Source organism: Oncorhynchus mykiss, chromosome 19 (assembly GCF_057628025.1).
Source record: "Oncorhynchus mykiss isolate SJ-2025 chromosome 19, ASM5762802v1, whole genome shotgun sequence".
In the NCBI taxonomy this organism is placed as follows: domain Eukaryota; kingdom Metazoa; phylum Chordata; class Actinopteri; order Salmoniformes; family Salmonidae; genus Oncorhynchus; species Oncorhynchus mykiss.
Genome location: NC_143040.1, coordinates 1,378,411 through 1,397,500, shown reverse-complemented (window position 1 = coordinate 1,397,500; position 19,090 = coordinate 1,378,411). Strand labels below are relative to the sequence as shown.

Here is a 19,090-nt window from a genome sequence, read left to right as displayed (position 1 = left end):
CCTCCACCGTGCCAACCCTCTACATATCCCTCCACCGTGCCAACCCTCTACATATCCCCTCCACCTTACCAACCCTCTACATATCCCCTCCCCTCCACCGTACCAACCCTCTGCATATCCCCTACACCGTACCAACCCTCTACATATCCCCTCCACCGTGCCAACCCTCTACATATCCCCTCCACCGTACCAACCCTCTACATATCCCCTCCACCGTGCCAACCCTCTACATATCCCCTCCACCGTGCCAACCCTCTACATATCCCCTCCACCTTGCCAACCCTCTACATATCCCCTCCCCTCCACCGTGCCAACCCTCTACATATCCCCTCCACCGTGCCAACCCTCTACATATCCCCTCCATCGTACCAACCCTCTACATATCCCCTCCACCGTGCCAACCCTCTACATATCTCCTCCACCGTGCCAACCCTCTACATATCCCCTCCACCGTACCAACCCTCTACATATCCCCTCCACCGTGCCAACCCTCTACATATCCCCTCCACCTTACCAACCCTCTACATATCCCCTCCACCGTACCAACCCTCTGCATATCCCCTACACCGTACCAACCCTCTACATATCCCCTCCACCTTACCAACCCTCTACATATCCCCTCCCCTCCACCGTGCCAACCCTCTACATATCCCCTCCACCGTGCCAACCCTCTACATATCCCCTCCACCGTGCCAACCCTCTACATATCCCCTCCACCGTGCCAACCCTCTACATATCCCCTCCACCTTACCAACCCTCTACATATCCCCTCCCCTCCACCGTGCCAACCCTCTACATATCCCCTCCACCGTACCAACCCTCTACATTTCCCCTCCCCTCCACCGTACAAACCCTCTGCATATCCCCTACACCGTACCAACCCTCTACATATCCCCTCCCCTGTGCCAACCCTCTACATATCCCCTCCACCGTACCAACCCTCTACATATCCCCTCCACCGTGCCAACCCTCTACATATCCCCTCCACCGTGCCAACCCTCTACATATCCCCTCCACCGTGCCAACCCTCTACATATCCCCTCCACCGTGCCAACCCTCTACATATCCCCTCCCCTCCACCGTGCCAACCCTCTACATATCCCCTCCACCGTGCCAACCCTCTACATATCCCCTCCACCGTACCAACCCTCTACATATCCCCTCCACCGTACCAACCCTCTACATATCCCCTCCACCGTGACAACCCTCTACATATCCCCTCCACCGTGCCAACCCTCTACCCTCTACATATCCCCTCCACCGTGCCAACCCTCTACATATCCCCTCCACCGTGCCAACCCTCTACATATCTCCTCCACCGTGCCAACCCTCTACATATCCCCTCCACCGTGCCAACCCTCTACATATCCCCTCCCCTCCACCGTGCCAACCCTCTACATATCCCCTCCACCGTGCCAACCCTCTACATATCCCCTCCACCGTACCAACCCTCTACATATCCCCTCCACCGTGCCAACCCTCTACATATCCCCTCCACCGTGCCAACCCTCTACATATCCCCTCCACCGTACCAACCCTCTACATATCCCCTCCACCGTGCCAACCCTCTACATATCCCCTCCACCGTGCCAACCCTCTACATATCCCCTCTACGTACCAACCCTCTACATATCCCCTCCACCGTACCAACCCTCTACATATCCCCTCCACCGTGTCAACCCTCCCAGTCTTTCTGGGTACGTCTCTAAAAGTGACCACAGCTGGATTGTTCAATATTTTCACATGAGTGTTTTCATAATTATTTAAGGTCTGTCGAGTTGGTTGTTGATCATCGCTAGACGGACATTTTTAAGTCTTTCCGTTGATTTTCAAGCAGATTTCAGTCAAAACTCGGCCACTCTGGAACATTCACTGTCTTCTTGGTAATCAACTCCGGTGTAGTGGTGGTGATGTTTGTTTCACTGTGGGGTAACATCGCCCCTGTGTGGTCAGAGAGCGTACTGCAGGGTCTCAACCTGGGGTTGGAGGGGGGTTCTAATATCAGGAGGCTGTACATATCCCCTCCACCGTGCCAACCCTCTACATATCCCCTCCACCGTGCCAACCCTCTACATATCCCCTCCACCTTGCCAACCCTCTACATATCCCCTCCCCTCCACCGTGCCAACCCTCTACATATCCCCTCCACCGTGCCAACCCTCTACATATCCCCTCCATCGTACCAACCCTCTACATATCCCCTCCACCGTGCCAACCCTCTACATATCTCCTCCACCGTGCCAACCCTCTACATATCCCCTCCACCGTACCAACCCTCTACATATCCCCTCCACCGTGCCAACCCTCTACATATCCCCTCCACCTTACCAACCCTCTACATATCCCCTCCACCGTACCAACCCTCTGCATATCCCCTACACCGTACCAACCCTCTACATATCCCCTCCACCTTACCAACCCTCTACATATCCCCTCCCCTCCACCGTGCCAACCCTCTACATATCCCCTCCACCGTGCCAACCCTCTACATATCCCCTCCACCGTGCCAACCCTCTACATATCCCCTCCACCGTGCCAACCCTCTACATATCCCCTCCACCTTACCAACCCTCTACATATCCCCTCCCCTCCACCGTGCCAACCCTCTACATATCCCCTCCACCGTACCAACCCTCTACATTTCCCCTCCCCTCCACCGTACAAACCCTCTGCATATCCCCTACACCGTACCAACCCTCTACATATCCCCTCCCCTGTGCCAACCCTCTACATATCCCCTCCACCGTACCAACCCTCTACATATCCCCTCCACCGTGCCAACCCTCTACATATCCCCTCCACCGTGCCAACCCTCTACATATCCCCTCCACCGTGCCAACCCTCTACATATCCCCTCCACCGTGCCAACCCTCTACATATCCCCTCCCCTCCACCGTGCCAACCCTCTACATATCCCCTCCACCGTGCCAACCCTCTACATATCCCCTCCACCGTACCAACCCTCTACATATCCCCTCCACCGTACCAACCCTCTACATATCCCCTCCACCGTGACAACCCTCTACATATCCCCTCCACCGTGCCAACCCTCTACCCTCTACATATCCCCTCCACCGTGCCAACCCTCTACATATCCCCTCCACCGTGCCAACCCTCTACATATCTCCTCCACCGTGCCAACCCTCTACATATCCCCTCCACCGTGCCAACCCTCTACATATCCCCTCCCCTCCACCGTGCCAACCCTCTACATATCCCCTCCACCGTGCCAACCCTCTACATATCCCCTCCACCGTACCAACCCTCTACATATCCCCTCCACCGTGCCAACCCTCTACATATCCCCTCCACCGTGCCAACCCTCTACATATCCCCTCCACCGTACCAACCCTCTACATATCCCCTCTACCGTGCCAACCCTCTACATATCCCCTCCACCGTGCCAACCCTCTACATATCCCCGCCACCGTACCAACCCTCTACATATCCCCTCTACCGTGCCAACCCTCTACATATCCCCTCCACCGTGCCAACCCTCTACATATCCCCTCCCCTCCACCGTGCCAACCCTCTACATATCCCCTCCCCTCCACCGTGCCAACCCTCTACATATCCCCTCCACCGTGCCAACCCTCTACATATCCCCTCCACCGTGCCAACCCTCTACATATCCCCTCCACCGTGCCAACCCTCTACATATCCCCTCCACCGTACCAACCCTCTACATATCCCCTCTACCGTGCCAACCCTCTACATATCCCCTCTACCGTGCCAACCCTCTACATATCCCCTCCACCGTGCCAACCCTCCCAGTCTTTCTGGGTAAGTCTCTAAGAGTGACTACAGCTGGATTGTTCAATATTTTCACATGAGTGTTTTCATAATTATTTAAGGTCTGTCGAGTTGGTTGTTGATCATCGCTAGACGGACATTTTTAAGTCTTTCCGTTGATTTTCAAGCAGGTTTCAGTCAAAACTCGGCCACTCTGGAACATTCACTGTCTTCTTGGTAATCAACTCCGGTGTAGTGGTGGTGATGTTTGTTTCACTGTGGGGTAACATCGCCCCTGTGTGGTCAGAGAGCGTACTGCAGGGTCTCAACCTGGGGTTGGAGGGGGGTTCTAATATCAGGAGGCTGTTGTTCTCTGTGTCTCTGTCTCTCTCTGAATTCATTTCAATTCTCTGTCTCTCACTCTCGCTCTGTCTCTCTCTGTCTCTCTCTCCCTCTCTGTCTCGCTCTGTCTCTCTCTCTGTCTCTCTCTCTCGCTCTCTCTCTGTCTCTCTCTGTCTCTCTCTCCCTCTCTGTCTCTCTCTCTCTCTCTCTCTCTCTCTCTCGCTCTCTCGCTCTGTCTCTCTCTCAATTCATTTCAATTCTCTGTCTCTCTCTCGCTCTGTCTCTCTCTCGCTCTCTCTCTCTGTCTCTCTCTCTTTCTCTCTCTCTCTCTGTCTCTCTGTCTCTCTCTCTGTCTCTGTCTCTCACTCTCGCTCTGTCTCTCTCTCTCTCACTCTCTGTCTCTCTCTCTGTCTCGCTCTGTCTCTCGCTCTGTCTCCCTCTCTGTCTCTCTCTCTCGCTGTCTCTCTCTCTCTCTCTCTGTCTCTCTCTCGCTCTTTCTCTCTTTCTCTGTCTCTCTCTCTCGCTGTCTCTCTCTGTCTCGCTCTCTCAGAGAGAGAGAAACAGGGTTTAACCCCCCCCCCCCCCCACCACACATGTCCTTACAACCTGTCACACCCTGTCAAGGGAAACCTCTCTAGTCTCTATAATGTGTTTCAATAGATATTAAATAACCTACAAATTGATTTAAATAGATTATCCTATTTTCCACTCTGCATGCTGTGACCAGATTACCACTGCTCCCATGAAAGACCGCTGTGTGTGTGTGTGTGTGTGTGTGTGTGTGTGTGTGACGTGGCATTTCACCGCAGTTCTTCTGTGAATCAAATTATCATTATCTACATTCCTAGAGGCTGGGGGGATTCTCTCCTCCATCCCTCTCTCTCTCTCTCTCTCTCTACCACCCTTCCCTCTCTCTCTCTCTCTGTCCCTCTCTACCCCCCTTCCCTCTCTCTCTCTCTCTCTCTCTCTCTGTCCCTCTCTACCCCCTTCCCTCTCTCAATCTCTCTCTCTGTCCCTCTCTATCCCCTTCTCTCTCTCTCTCCCCCCTTCTCTCTTTCCTGGGGAGAATTACACCCAGGGTGTGGCAGGGGGTCCTGGGGAGAATTACACCCAGGGTGTGGCAGGGGTCCTGGGGAGAATTACACCCAGGGTGTGGCAGGGGGTCCTGGGGAGAATTACACCCAGGGTGTTACAGGGGGTCCTGGGGAGAATTACACCCAGGGTGTGGCAGGGGGTCCTGGGGAGAATTACACCCAGGGTGTGGCAGGGGGTCCTGGGGAGAATTACACCCAGGGTGTGGCAGGGGGTCCTGGGGAGAATTACACCCAGTCTGTGGCAGGGGGTCCTGGGGAGAATTACACCCAGGGTGTGGCCCCATCTCAGGACTCCCCCGCCCTCACAACAAACCCATCTGTGATGCTGAATCGCTACAAATCACAGAGGATTAAATAACATTCAAGTTCAACCTCTGGTTTCATTATGTTGATTTAAAAAAGGGATTTATAAATACATTTGATGTAATATTTCATCCTAACAGTTTATCCATAATATGTGAAAAGACCCCTGGACTTTTTCCACATTTTGTTACGTTACAGCCTTATTCTGAAATGGATTCAATTAATACAAATGTCCTCATTAATCTACACCCCAATACCCAATAATGACATCACAATACCCCATAACGACATCACAATACCCCATAATGACATCACAATACCCCATAATGACATCACAGTACCCCATAATGACATCACAATACCCCATAATAACAAAGCACAAAGAACAAAAAACAGGTGTTTTTGAAATGTCAGTAAATGTATTAAAAACTAAAAAACAGAAATGCCTTATTTACATAAGTATTCAGACCCTTTGCTATGAGCCTCTAAATGGAGCTCAGGTGCATCCTGTTTCCATTGATCATCCTTGAGATGTTTCTACAACTAGATTGGAGTCCACCTGTGGGTAAATTCAATTGATTGGACATGATTTGAAAAGGCACAAACCTGTCTATATGAAATCCCACAGTTAACAGTGCAGGTCAGAACAAAATCCAAGCCAAGAGGTCCAGAGGAATTGTCCGTAGAGGTCCGAGACAGGATTGTGTCGAGGCACAGATCTGGGGAAGGGTACCAAAACAATGTCTGCATCATTGAAGGTCCCCGAGAACACAGTGTCCTCCATCATTCTGAAATGGAAGAAGTTTTGAACCACCAAGTCTCTTCATAGAGCTGGCCGCCCAGCTAAACTGACCAATCGGGGGAGAAGGGCCTTGGTCAGGAAGGTGACCAAGAACCCAATGGTCACTCTGACAGAGCTCCAGAGTTCCTCTGTTGAGATGGGAGAACCTTCCAGAAGGACAACCATCTCTGCAGCTCTCCACCAATCAGGCCTTTATGGTAGAGAGGCCAGACGGAAGCCACTCCTCAGTAAAAGGAACATGACAGTCCGCTTGGAGTTTGTCAAAAGGCACCTAAAGGACTCTCAGACCACGAGAAACAAGATTCTCTGGTCTGATGAAACCAAGATTGAACTCTTTGGCCTGAATGCCAAGCATCATGTCTGGAGGAAACCTGGCACCATCACTACGGTGAAGCATGGTGGTGGCAGCGTCATGCTGTGGGGATGTTTTACAGCGGCAGGGACTGGGAGACTAGTCAGGATCGAGGGAATGATGAACGGGGCAAAGTACAGAGAGATCCTTGATGAAAACCTGCTCCAGAGCGCTCAGGTCCTCAGACTGGGGTGAAGGTTCACCTTCAGGACAAGTCTCAATGTCCTTGAGTGACCCAGGGAGAGTGAGGACAGGTAGCAGACAGGGGAGGAGGGGGGAGAGGACTCAGGTAGCAGACAGAGGAGGAGGGGGGAGAGTGAGGACTCAGGTAGCAGACAGGGGAGGAGGGGGGAGAGGACTCAGGTAGCAGACAGGGGAGGAGGGGGGAGAGGACTCAGGTAGCAGGCGGGGGAGGAGGGGGGAGAGGACTCAGGTAGCAGGCAGGGGAGGAGGGGGGAGAGTGAGGACTCAGGTAGCAGACAGGGGGGGGGGGGGGGGACTCAGGTAGACGACAGAGGAGGAAACTGAAGATTTAAATGCCATTTATAGAAGGTCAAGTTGAAACCCAATCCGGTCCATGCATCCAATACCAGTATATAGTTAAATACCACCCAGCCCAGTGTGTGTGTGTGTGTGTGTGTGTGTGTGTGTGTGTGTGTGTGTGTGTGTACGCTATACCACCCAGCTTAGTGTGTGTGTGTGTGTGTGTGTGTGTGTGTGTGTGTTGGGTATAACAGTGTGGGCTTTAGGATTAACAGGGCTTTGCCTCCAGCCAAACCAAGAAGCCGAAGAGAGTACAGCTTAGTGTGTGTGTGTGTGTGTGTGTGTGTCGCTACGGATGGCTGGTTGTGTCCACACCGACTGAACATTCCGTGGACTCCTTTATTGGGTCCGTCCGGCCCCATGGGGATCCAACATGGCCGCCGTGGTGTTTTCTGTCTGAAATCTGACATGGCCGACCTCCTCCTCCTTCGCCCCAGTAGAACGGTGGAACTACAGAAATTAACTTCACATCCTGAATACAAAGAGTTATGTTTGGGGCACATCCAACACAAACGCATGACTGAGTCCCGCTCTCCTTATGTTCAAGCATGGTGGTGGCTGCATCATGTTATGGGTATGCTTGTCATCGGCAAAGACAAGTTCATTTTTTGGGGGTGGGGTTATTGTGTGTAGATGGGTGAGAGAGAAAAATCAATTGAATCCATTTTGACTTCGGGCTGTAACAAGGGAAATGTAGAATAAATCAAGGGGTATGAATACCTTCTGAAAGCACTGTACCTGATTCAGCATTATACTGCTGTCCCATTATACTGCTGTCCCATTATACTGCTGTCCCATTATACTGCTGTCCCATTATACTGCTATCCCATTATACTGCTATCCCATTATACTGCTGCCCCATTATACCGCTGCCCCATTATACCGCTGCCCCATTATACCGCTGCCCCATTATACCGCTGTCCCATTATACCGCTGTCCCATTATACCGCTGTCCCATTATACCGCTGTCCCATTATACCGCTGTCCCATTATACCGCTGTCCCATTATACCGCTGTCCCATTATACCGCTGTCCCATTATACCGCTGTCCCATTATACCGCTGTCCCATTATACCGCTGTCCCATTATACCGCTGTCCCATTATACCGCTGTCCCATTATACCGCTGTCCCATTATACCGCTGTCCCATTATACCGCTGTCCCATTGTACCGCTGTCCCATTATACCGCTGTCCCATTATACTGCTATCCCATTATACTGCTGTCCCATTATACTGCTGTCCCATTGTACTGCTGTCCCATTATACTGCTGTCCCATTATACTGCTGTCCCATTATACTGCTGTCCCATTATACTGCTGTCCCATTATACTGCTGTCCCATTATACTGCTGTCCCATTATACTGCTGTCCCATTATACTGCTATCCCATTATACTGCTATCCATTATACTGCTATCCCATTATACTGCTGTCCCATTATACTGCTGTCCCATTATACTGCTGTCCCATTATACTGCTGTCCCATTATACTGCTGTCCCATTATACTGCTATCCCATTATACTGCTGTCCCATTATACTGCTGTCCCATTATACTGCTGTCCCATTATACTGCTGTCCCATTATACTGCTGTCCCATTATACTGCTGTCCCATTATACTGCTATCCCATTATACTGCTGTCCCATTATACTGCTGTCCCATTATACTGCTATCCCATTATACTGCTGTCCCATTATACTGCTGTCCCATTATACTGCTGTCCCATTATACTGCTGTCCCAAAAGTCTCAAATCAGTCTCTGGCTTGTTACAAGAAGAACATGAAAACCGCAGACTGTATCTTGAGTACTGAGATGGGGATCTAGGATGAATTATATGGACAGGGGGGGGGGGGGGGGGGCTGAGATGGGGATCTAGGATGAATTATATGGACAGGGGGGGGGGGGGCTGAGATGGGGATCTAGGATGAATTATATGGACAGGGGGGGGGCGACCTGAGATGGGGATCTAAGATGAATTATATGGACGGAGGGGGCTGAGATGGGGATCTAGGATGAATTATATGGGCCGGGGGATGGGGGCTGAGATGGGGATCTAGGATGACTTATATGGACAGGGGGGGGGGGCTGAGATGGGGATCTAGGATGAATTATATGGACGGGGGGGGGCGCTGAGATGGGGATCTAGGATGAATTATATGGACAGGAGGGGCTGAGATGGGGATCTAGGATGAATTATATGGACAGGGGGGGGGGGGGACCTAAGATGGGGATCTAGGATGAATTATATGGACAGGGTGGGGCGACCTGAGATGGGGATCTAGGATGAATTATATGGACAGGGTGGGGCGACCTGAGATGGGGATCTAGGATGAATTATATGGACGGGGGGGCCTGAGATGGGGATCTAGGATGAATTATATGGGCCGGGGGGGGGGGGGGGGGGGGCCTGAGATGGGGATCTAGGATGAATTATATGGACAGGGGGGCCTGAGATGGGGATCTAGGATGATTTATATGGACAGGAGGGGCTGAGATGGGGATCTAGGATGAATTATATGGACAGAGGGGGGCTGAGATGGAGATCTAGGATGATTTATATGGACAGGGGGGGGGGGACCTAAGATGGGGATCTAGGATGAATTATATGGACAGGGGGGGGCGACCTGAGATGGGGATCTAGGATGAATTATATGGACAGGGTGGGGCGACCTGAGATGGGGATAAACTTGGATGGGGTGGGGGGGGGGGGTCTGAGATGGGGATCTAGGATGGGGGGGGGTCTGAGATGGGGATCTAGGATGGGGGGTGGTCTGAGATGGGGATCTAGGATGGTGGGGGGTCTGGTCCTTGATCAACACTCCTTCTCTGAATAGCTTAGTGAACACTGAAGTGTTTGGGTCTTCCAGGACCCCCCCTCACCCTCACCCTGACCTCTCACCCCTTCCAGGGACCCCATAGACTATGACCTCTCACCCCTTCCAGGGACCCCATAGACTCTGACCTCTCACCCCTTCCAGGGACCCCATAGACTATGACCTCTCACCCCCCTCACCCTCACCTCTCACCCGCCCTCATCCTGACTTCTCACCCCCCTCACCCTGACCTCTCACCCCCCCCTCACCCTGACCTCTCACCGCCTCACCCTGACCTCTCACCCCCCCTCACCCTGACCTCTCACCCCCTCACCCTGACCTCTCACCCCCCCTCATCCTGACCTCTCACCCCCTCAGCCCTCACCCATAGCTCCCCCTTCAGTCCTCACCCATATCGCAGCCCTCAACATTCTCTCCCCCCTCAGTCCTCACCCATATCTCCCCCTCAGCCCTCACCCATAGCTCCCCCTCAGCCCTCACCCATAGCTCCCCCCTCAGCCCTCACCCATAGCTCCCCCTCAGCCCTCACCCATAGCTCCCCCTCAGCCCTCACCCATAGCTCCCCCTCAGCCCTCACCCATAGCTTCCCCTCAGCCCTCACCCATAGCTTCCCCTCAGCCCTCACCCATAGCTCCACCCTCAGCCCTCACCCATATCTCAGCCCTCAGCCCTCAACTTTCTCTCCCCCCTCAGCCCTCACCCATATCTCCCCCCTCACCCATATCTCCCCCCTCAGTCCGCCCCCCCATATCTCCCCCACAGCCCCCCCCCCATATCTCCCCCCTCAGCTTCAGACCCTGAAGATAGGGAGCGAGAATGAGAAAGGGAGGGGTGGAGGTTTATCCCCTTAATTAATATTGTCTGAGACAGACACACACAGAAGCTATGACTGTTGTTATCACCGGTTGATGGGAAAGGATGGGATCGCATTTCTATTCTCTATTTCTGTCTTTGGTTCTTTCTCTTCTCTGCTGAATCAGAGTTTGGAGATAAGAGGAGCCCAAGGTCAGAGAGAGAGAGAGAGAGAGAGACAGAAAGAGAGGGAGAGAGACAGAGAGAGAGGGAGACAGAGAGACAGAGAGAGAGGGAGGCGGAGAGAGAGGGAAGGGGAGGGGGAGAGAGAGGGAGACAGAGAGAGAGGGGGAAGGGGAGGGAGAGAGAGAGAGGGAGAGAGAGAGAGGGGATGAAACACAGAGAGAGGAGGAGAGGTTGACAGAGCGGGAGAGCAAGAGAAGAGAGAAAGAGACCTACAGCCAATTTACATGAGAGATGAGCTGGATGGGGTGAAGGGGGTCGGGACATGGGGCTGTGATCTCCTAAAGAGTGTGTGTGTTTGTGTGTGTGTCTTTGTGATGGAGATGGGGCCAGCCGGCCGGCCGGTGTGACCTGATAATGCCATGCCTCTCTAATAGCATTCATCCTCTCTGTCCTGAAACTACTCAAGTGGAAAAGAGAGGGAGGGAGAAAACCAGGGTGTGGAGATGGGGGGGGTATGAAGCAGAGAGGGAGGAGGAGAGGGGGGAGGAGATGGGGAGGATGAGAGAGAGAGGAGGGGAGGGGGGAGGAGATGGGGAGGATGAGAGAGAGAGGAGGGGAGGGGGGAGGAGATGAGAGAGGGAGGGAGAAAACCAGGGTGTGGAGATGGGGGGGGGGGGGGGTATGAAGCAGAGAGGGAAGGAGAAAACCAGGGTGTGGAGATGGGGGGGGTGGTATGAAGCAGAGAGGGTCAGGCCCAGACTAAGTCAGGCCCTGTATCTCTCCCCGCAGACTAAGTCAGGTCCTGTATCTCCCCCCAGACTAAGTCAGGTCCTGTATCTCCCCCCCCAGACTAAGTCAGGTCCTGTATCTCCCCCCCCAGACTAAGTCAGGTCCTGTATCTCTCCCCCCAGACTAAGTCAGGTCCTGTATCTCTCCCCCCAGACTAAGTCAGGTCCTGTATCTCTCCCCTCCAGACTAAGTCAGGTCCTGTATCTCCCCCCCCAGACTAAGTCAGGTCCTGTATCTCCCCCCCAGACTAAGTCAGGTCCTGTATCTCCCCCCCAGACTAAGTCAGGTCCTGTATCTCCCCCCCAGACTAAGTCAGGTCCTGTATCTCCCCCCCAGACTAAGTCAGGTCCTGTATCTCCCCCCAGACTAAGTCAGGTCCTGTATCTCCCCCCCAGACTAAGTCAGGTCCTGTATCTCTCCCCGCAGACTAAGTCAGGTCCTGTATCTCCCCCCCCAGACTAAGTCAGGTCCTGTATCTCTCTCTCCCCCCAGACTAAGTCAGGTCCTGTATCTCCCCCCCCCCCAGACTAAGTCAGGTCCTGTATCTCTCCCCCCAGACTAAGTCAGGTCCTGTATCTCTCCCCCCAGACTAAGTCAGGTCCTGTATCTCCCCCCCCCCAGTTGTATCTCCCCCCCCCCAGACTAAGTCAGGTCCTGTATCTCTCCCCCCCAGACTAAGTCAGGTCCTGTATCTCCCCCCCAGACTAAGTCAGGTCCTGTATCTCCCCCCCCAGACTAAGTCAGGTCCTGTATCTCCCCCCCCCAGACTAAGTCAGGTCCTGTATCTCCCCCCCCCAGACTAAGTCAGGTCCTGTATCTCCCCCCCCAGACTAAGTCAGGTCCTGTATCTCTCCCCCCAGACTAAGTCAGGTCCTGTATCTCTCCCCCCAGACTAAGTCAGGTCCTGTATCTCTCCCCCCAGACTAAGTCAGGTCCTGTATCTCTCCCCCCAGACTAAGTCAGGTCCTGTATCTCTCTCCCCCCAGACTAAGTCAGGTCCTGTATCTCTCCCCCCAGACTAAGTCAGGTCCTGTACTGGTGGTAAAAGGAGAGGACAACGCCCGGACCAACCCCTGCTGTTATAACTGTTCTCTCAGGGGACATTTTGGATTTGTGAGTATCTGTCCGCTCTGTCCCCTATCCCCTAGACAGTGGGGCCTCTGGTCAAAAGTAGTGCACTATGTAGGGAATAGGGGGCCATTTTGGGAAGTACTCCCTGATTCATCTCTCTACAATACTGTCTGAACTGGCCTGGATATTAACTGTGTGTGTGTCTCACTGTGTGTGTGTGTCTCTGTGTGTGTGTGTCTCTGTGTGTGTGTGTGTGTGTGTGTGTGTGTGTAGGACTGCTCAGTGAGGAGGATGTTTGCGGGTTTCCCCCCCAACTCTCCCTTCATCAACCAATATGACTCTCGCCTCTCGATCCGCAACCGAGATTACCGAGCTCAGCTCAGAGTTCAAGGTACACACACACACACACACACACACACACATCAACACACACACACACACACATCAACACACACACACACACACACACACACACACACATCAACACACACACACACACACACACACATCAACACACACACACACATCAACACACACCTCAATACACACACATCAACACACACACACACACACCTCAATACACACACACACACACACACACACACCTCAATACACACACACACACACACACTCACACACCTCAATACACACACACACACACACACCCACTTCCAATACACACACACACACACTTCAATACACACACACACACACCTCAATACACACACACACACACACCTCAATATACACACACACACACACACACACACTTCAATACACACACACACCTCAATACACACACACACACACAGAGACACACATACACACACAGAGACACACACACACACACACACACAGAGACACACACACACCTCAATACACACACACACACACACCTCAAAACACACACACACACCTCAGTACACACACACACACACACACACCTCAATACACACACACACACACACACCTCAATACACACACACACACACACCTCAACACACACACACACCTCAACACACACACCTCAATACACATACCTCAATACACACACACACCTCAATACACACACACACACACCTCAATACACTTAAACTCAGTACAGACACCTCATTACCACTAAACTCAGTACAGACAACCTCATTACACACTAAACTCAGTACAGACACCTCATTACACACTAAACTCAGTACAGACACCTCATTACACACTTAAACTCAGTACAGACACCTCATTACACACTAAACTCAGTACAGACACCTCATTACACACTAAACTCAGTACAGACACCTCATTACACACTAACTCAGCACAGACACCTCATTACACACTGAACTCAGCACAGACACCTCATTACACACTAAACTCAGCACAGACAGATAGAGGGGTAATTGTTGACTAATGTGGTGATGGGAAGATTTACAAGATACAGTGAATTAATCACCACCCTTCCCTATTTCCCCTCTCTCTCTCTCTCTCTCCCTCCACCACCCCTCCCTCTCTCTCTCTCCCTCTCACCACCCCTCCCTCCTTCCCCCTCCCTCCTTCCCCCTCCCTCCTTCCCCCTCCCTCCTTCCCCCTCCCTCCATCTCTCTCTCTCTCATCCCCTCTCTCTCTCCATCCCCTCTCTCCCTCCATCTCTCTCCATCCCTCTCTCTCTCCATCCCTCTCCATCCCTCTCTCTCTCCATCCCTCTCTCCATCCCTCTCTCTCTCTCTCTCCATCCCTCCATCTCTCTCTCTCTCTCTCCATCCCCTCTCTCTCTCCATCCCTCTCTCCATCCCTCTCTCTCTCCATCCCTCCATCCCTCTCTCCCTCCATCTCTCTCAATCCTCTCTCTCTCCATCCCTCTCCATCCCTCTTCTCTCCATCCCCTCTCTCTCTCTCTCTCCATCCCTCTCTCTCTCTCCATCCCTCCATCTCTCTCTCTCTCGCTCCATCCCCCTCTCTTCTCTCCATCCCTCCATCTCTCCATCCTCTTTCCTCTCCCTCCATCTCTCTCCATCCCTCTGTGTCTCTCTCTCTCTCTCCATCCCTCCATCTCTCTCTCTCTCCATCCCTCCATCCCTCTCTCTCCCTCCCTCTCTCTCCATCCCTCTCTCTCTCCATCCCTCCATCTCTATCTCTCCCTCCATCTCTCTCTCCATCCCTCCATCTCTCTATCTCTCTCTCTATCCCTCCATCTCTCTCCATCCCCCTCTCTCTCCATCCCTCCATCTCTCATCCCTCTCTCTCTCTCCATCCCTCCATCTCTCTCTCTCCATCCCTCCATCTCTCTCTCTCTCCATCTCTCTCTCCATCCCTCCATCTCTCTCTCTCTCTCTCCATCCCTCCATCCCTCCATCTCTCTCTCTGTAGAGTTGAAGGATGCAGGCCTGTTTCCGCGTCGGGTCTCACCAGACCGTGACGCCAGAGACGACGATCCGCCGGGCAAACGCCAGAGAACCGACTCTAACCCGAGCTACAGGCCGTACCAGAACTACCCCCCTAAAACCTACCAAGCTACTCCTGACCGCACCCACATCAGGTTCAGCGGTGGCCAGGAGAAAACCCTGGACTCCTAAACACAAACTAAAGGAGAGCAGAGAGGGGAAGGGCTTCACTCCAGGTACCATCTTCTAGTTGTATTCATGTGGACCGTAATGGGATTTTAGTCTGCTCTGGGATCTGTTAGTCTGCTCTGGGATCTGTTAGTCTGCTCTGGGGATCTGTTAGTCTGCTCTGGGGATCTGTTCGTCTGCTCTGGGGATCTGTTAGTCTGCTCTGGGGATCTGTTAGTCTGCTCTGGGGATCTGTTAGTCTGCTCTAGGGATCTGTTAGTCTGCTCTGGGGATCTGTTAGTCTGCTCTGGGATCTGTTAGTCTGCTCTGGGATCTGTTAGTCTGCTCTGGGATCTGTTAGTCTGCTCTGGGATCTGTTAGTCTGCTCTAGGATCTGTTAGTCTGCTCTGGGATCTGTTAGTCTGCTCTAGGATCTGTTAGTCTGCTCTGGGATCTGTTAGTCTGCTCTAGGATCTGTTAGTCTGCTCTAGGATCTGTTAGTCTGCTCTGGGATCTGTTAGTCTGCTCTGGGATCTGTTAGTCTGCTCTAGGATCTGTTAGTCTGCTCTGGGATCTGTTAGTCTGCTCTAGGATCTGTTAGTCTGCTCTGGGATCTGTTAGTCTGCTCTGGGATCTGTTAGTCTGCTCTGGGATCTGTTAGTCTGCTCTGGGATCTGTTAGTCTGCTCTGGGATCTGTTAGTCTGCTCTGGGATCTGTTAGTCTGCTCTGGGATCTGTTAGTCTGCTCTAGGGTCTGTTAGTCTGCTCTGGGATCTGTTAGTCTGCTCTAGGATCTGTTAGTCTGCTCTGGGATCTGTTAGTCTGCTCTGGGATCTGTTAGTCTGCTCTGGGATCTGTTAGTCTGCTCTAGGATCTGTTAGTCTGCTCTCGGATCTGTTAGTCTGCTCTGGGATCTGTTAGTCTGCTCTGGGATCTGTTAGTCTGCTCTGGGATCTGTTAGTCTGCTCTGGGATCTGTTAGTCTGCTCTGGGATCTGTTAGTCTGCTCTAGGATCTGTTAGTCTGCTCTGGGATCTGTTAGTCTGCTCTGGGATCTGTTAGTCTGCTCTGGGATCTGTTAGTCTGCTCTGGGATCTGTTAGTCTGCTCTGGGATCTGTTAGTCTGCTCTGGGATCTGTTAGTCTGCTCTGGGATCTGTTAGTCTGCTCTGGGATCTGTTAGTCTGCTCTGGGATCTGTTAGTCTGCTCTAGGATCTGTTAGTCTGCTCTGGGATCTGTTAGTCTGCTCTAGGATCTGTTAGTCTGCTCTGGGATCTGTTAGTCTGCTCTAGGGATCTGTTAGTCTGCTCTGGGATCTGTTAGTCTACTCTAGGATCTGTTAGTCTGCTCTAGGATCTGTTAGTCTGCTCTGGGATCTGTTAGTCTGCTCTGGGATCTGTTAGTCTGCTCTGGGATCTGTTAGTCTGCTCTGGGATCTGTTAGTCTGCTCTGGGATCTGTTAGTCTGCTCTGGGATCTGTTAGTCTGCTCTGGGATCTGTTAGTCTGCTCTAGGATCTGTTTGATTTGCTATCGGCTGCTTTAATCAGACCTCTCCTCGCCTCCTACCCCTTTCTCCTCTACCCTCCACCATTTCTTTCCTCCCTTCCTCTCCCCATCTCTCCTTCTCTCCTTTTCTTTCCCTCCCTCCTCCCCACCTCTCCTTCCCTCCTCCCCTCCTCCCCACCTCCCCTCTTTTCCCCTCCTCGCCACCTCTCCCTAACCCACAGCTTCAGCCACGCCCAAATCCAACATGGCTGACAGGAACCAGCCGGGGAGTCAGGAAAGGCAGAAGAAGAAACAACGGAAACTGGCCAAAAACAAAATGGCCGCCGCCGCAGACGAGTCTCTTGACTTCCCCGAGGACAAGGCCCCTCCACCAAGAGGAGAAGAAGGGGCCCAAGGGCCCTCCCCCCTCGGCCGGAGCCCCTCCTACCTTCCATCCCAAGGGCCCCGCCTCCCACACCCCCGACCGTCTGTTTGGGGCGGCGAAGAAGGGAGCGAGTAAGAAGAAGAAGAGAGAGAACGGGAGAGACAGGAAGGCCGCTAAGGAGGAGAAGTTGTTCCCCACAGACGAAAACCTGTTCCTCATCAAACAGAGGAAACCTAGGAGATAACATGGGGGGGGGGGTCCTCATCAGAGGAAACCTAGGAGATAACATGGGGGGGGGTTCCTCATCAGAGGATACCTAGGAGATAACATGGGGGGGGGGGTTGTTCCTCATCAGAGGATACTAGGAGATAACATGGGGGGGGTTCCTCATCAGAGGATACCTAGGAGATAACATGGGGGGGGGGTTGTTCCTCATCAGAGGATACCTAGGAGATAACATGGGGGGGGTTCCTCATCAGAGGATACCTAGGAGATAACATGGGGGGGGGGTTGTTCCTCATCAGAGGATACCTAGGAGATAACATGGGGGGGGTTCCTCATCAGAGGATACCTAGGAGATAACATGGGGGGGGTTCCTCATCAGAGGATACCTAGGAGATAACATGGGGGGGGGTCCTCATCAGAGGATACCTAGGAGATAACATGGGGGGGGGGGTTGTTCCTCATCAGAGGATACCTAGGAGATAACATGGGGGGGGGGGGGGGGGGTGTTCCTCATCAGAGGATACCTAGGAGATAACATGGGGGGGGGGGGTTGTTCTCATCAGAGGATACCTAGGAGATAACATGGGGGGGGGGTTGTTCCTCATCAGAGGATACCTAGGAGATAACATGGGGGGGGGGGTGTTCCTCATCAGAGGATACCTAGGAGATAACATGGGGTGGGGGGGTTGTTCCTCATCAGAGGATACCTAGGAGATAACATGGGGGGGGTTCCTCATCAGAGGATACCTAGGAGATAACATGGGGGGGGTTCCTCATCAGAGGATACCTAGGAGATAACATGGGGGGGGGGGTCCTCATCAGAGGATACCTAGGAGATAACATGGGGGGGGGGGGGGTTGTTCCTCATCAGAGGATACCTAGAGATAACATGGGGGGGGTCCTCATCAGAGGATACCTAGGAGATAACATGGGGGGGTGTTCCTCATCAAACAGAGGAAACCTAGGAGATAACATGGGGGGGTGTTCCTCATCAGAGGATACCTAGGAGATAACATGGGGGGTGTTCCTCATCAGAGGATACCTAGGAGATAACATGGGGGGGGGGGGGTCCTCATCAGAGGATACCTAGGAGATAACATGGGGGGGGGGGGGGTGTTTCCTCATCAGAGGATACCTAGGAGATAACATGGGGGGGGGGGGGGTTGTTCCTCATCAGAGGATACCTAGGAGATAACATGGGGGGGGGGGGTTGTTCCTCATCAGAGGATACCTAGGAGATAACATGGGGGGGTGTTCCTCATCAGAGGATACCTAGGAGATAACATGGGGGGGTGTTCCTCATCAGAGGATACCTAGGAGATAACATGGGGGGTGTTCCTCATCAGAGGATACCTAGGAGATAACATGGGGGGGGGGTTCCTCATCAGAGTAATCCTAGGAGATAACATGGGGGGGGGGTTGTTCCTCATCAGAGGATACCTAGAAGATAACATGGGGGGGGGGGGGTCCTCATCAGAGGATACCTAGGAGATAACATGGGGGGGGGGTTGTTCCTCATCAGAGGATACCTAGGAGATAACATGGGGGGGTGTTGTTCCTCATCAGAGTAATCCTAGGAGATAACATGGGGGGGGGGGGGTGTTGTTCCTCATCA

General features: G+C 52.8%; 1 protein-coding gene across 1 annotated transcript in view; it reads left to right on the top strand.

Moving 5' to 3' along the window:
* Positions 1–17,577, top strand: part of LOC118936868 (uncharacterized) — a 121,447-nt gene extending 103,870 nt beyond the window's left edge. Inside the window, 6 exon segments of the mRNA XM_090209791.1 lie at positions 12,787–12,882; positions 13,114–13,231; positions 15,199–15,386; positions 15,388–15,448; positions 17,108–17,253; positions 17,255–17,577. Coding sequence (XP_090065917.1) covers positions 12,787–12,882; positions 13,114–13,231; positions 15,199–15,386; positions 15,388–15,448; positions 17,108–17,253; positions 17,255–17,494 — 849 coding nt within the window. The 3' untranslated portion in view covers positions 17,495–17,577.
* The last annotated feature ends 1,513 nt before the right edge of the window (positions 17,578–19,090 follow it).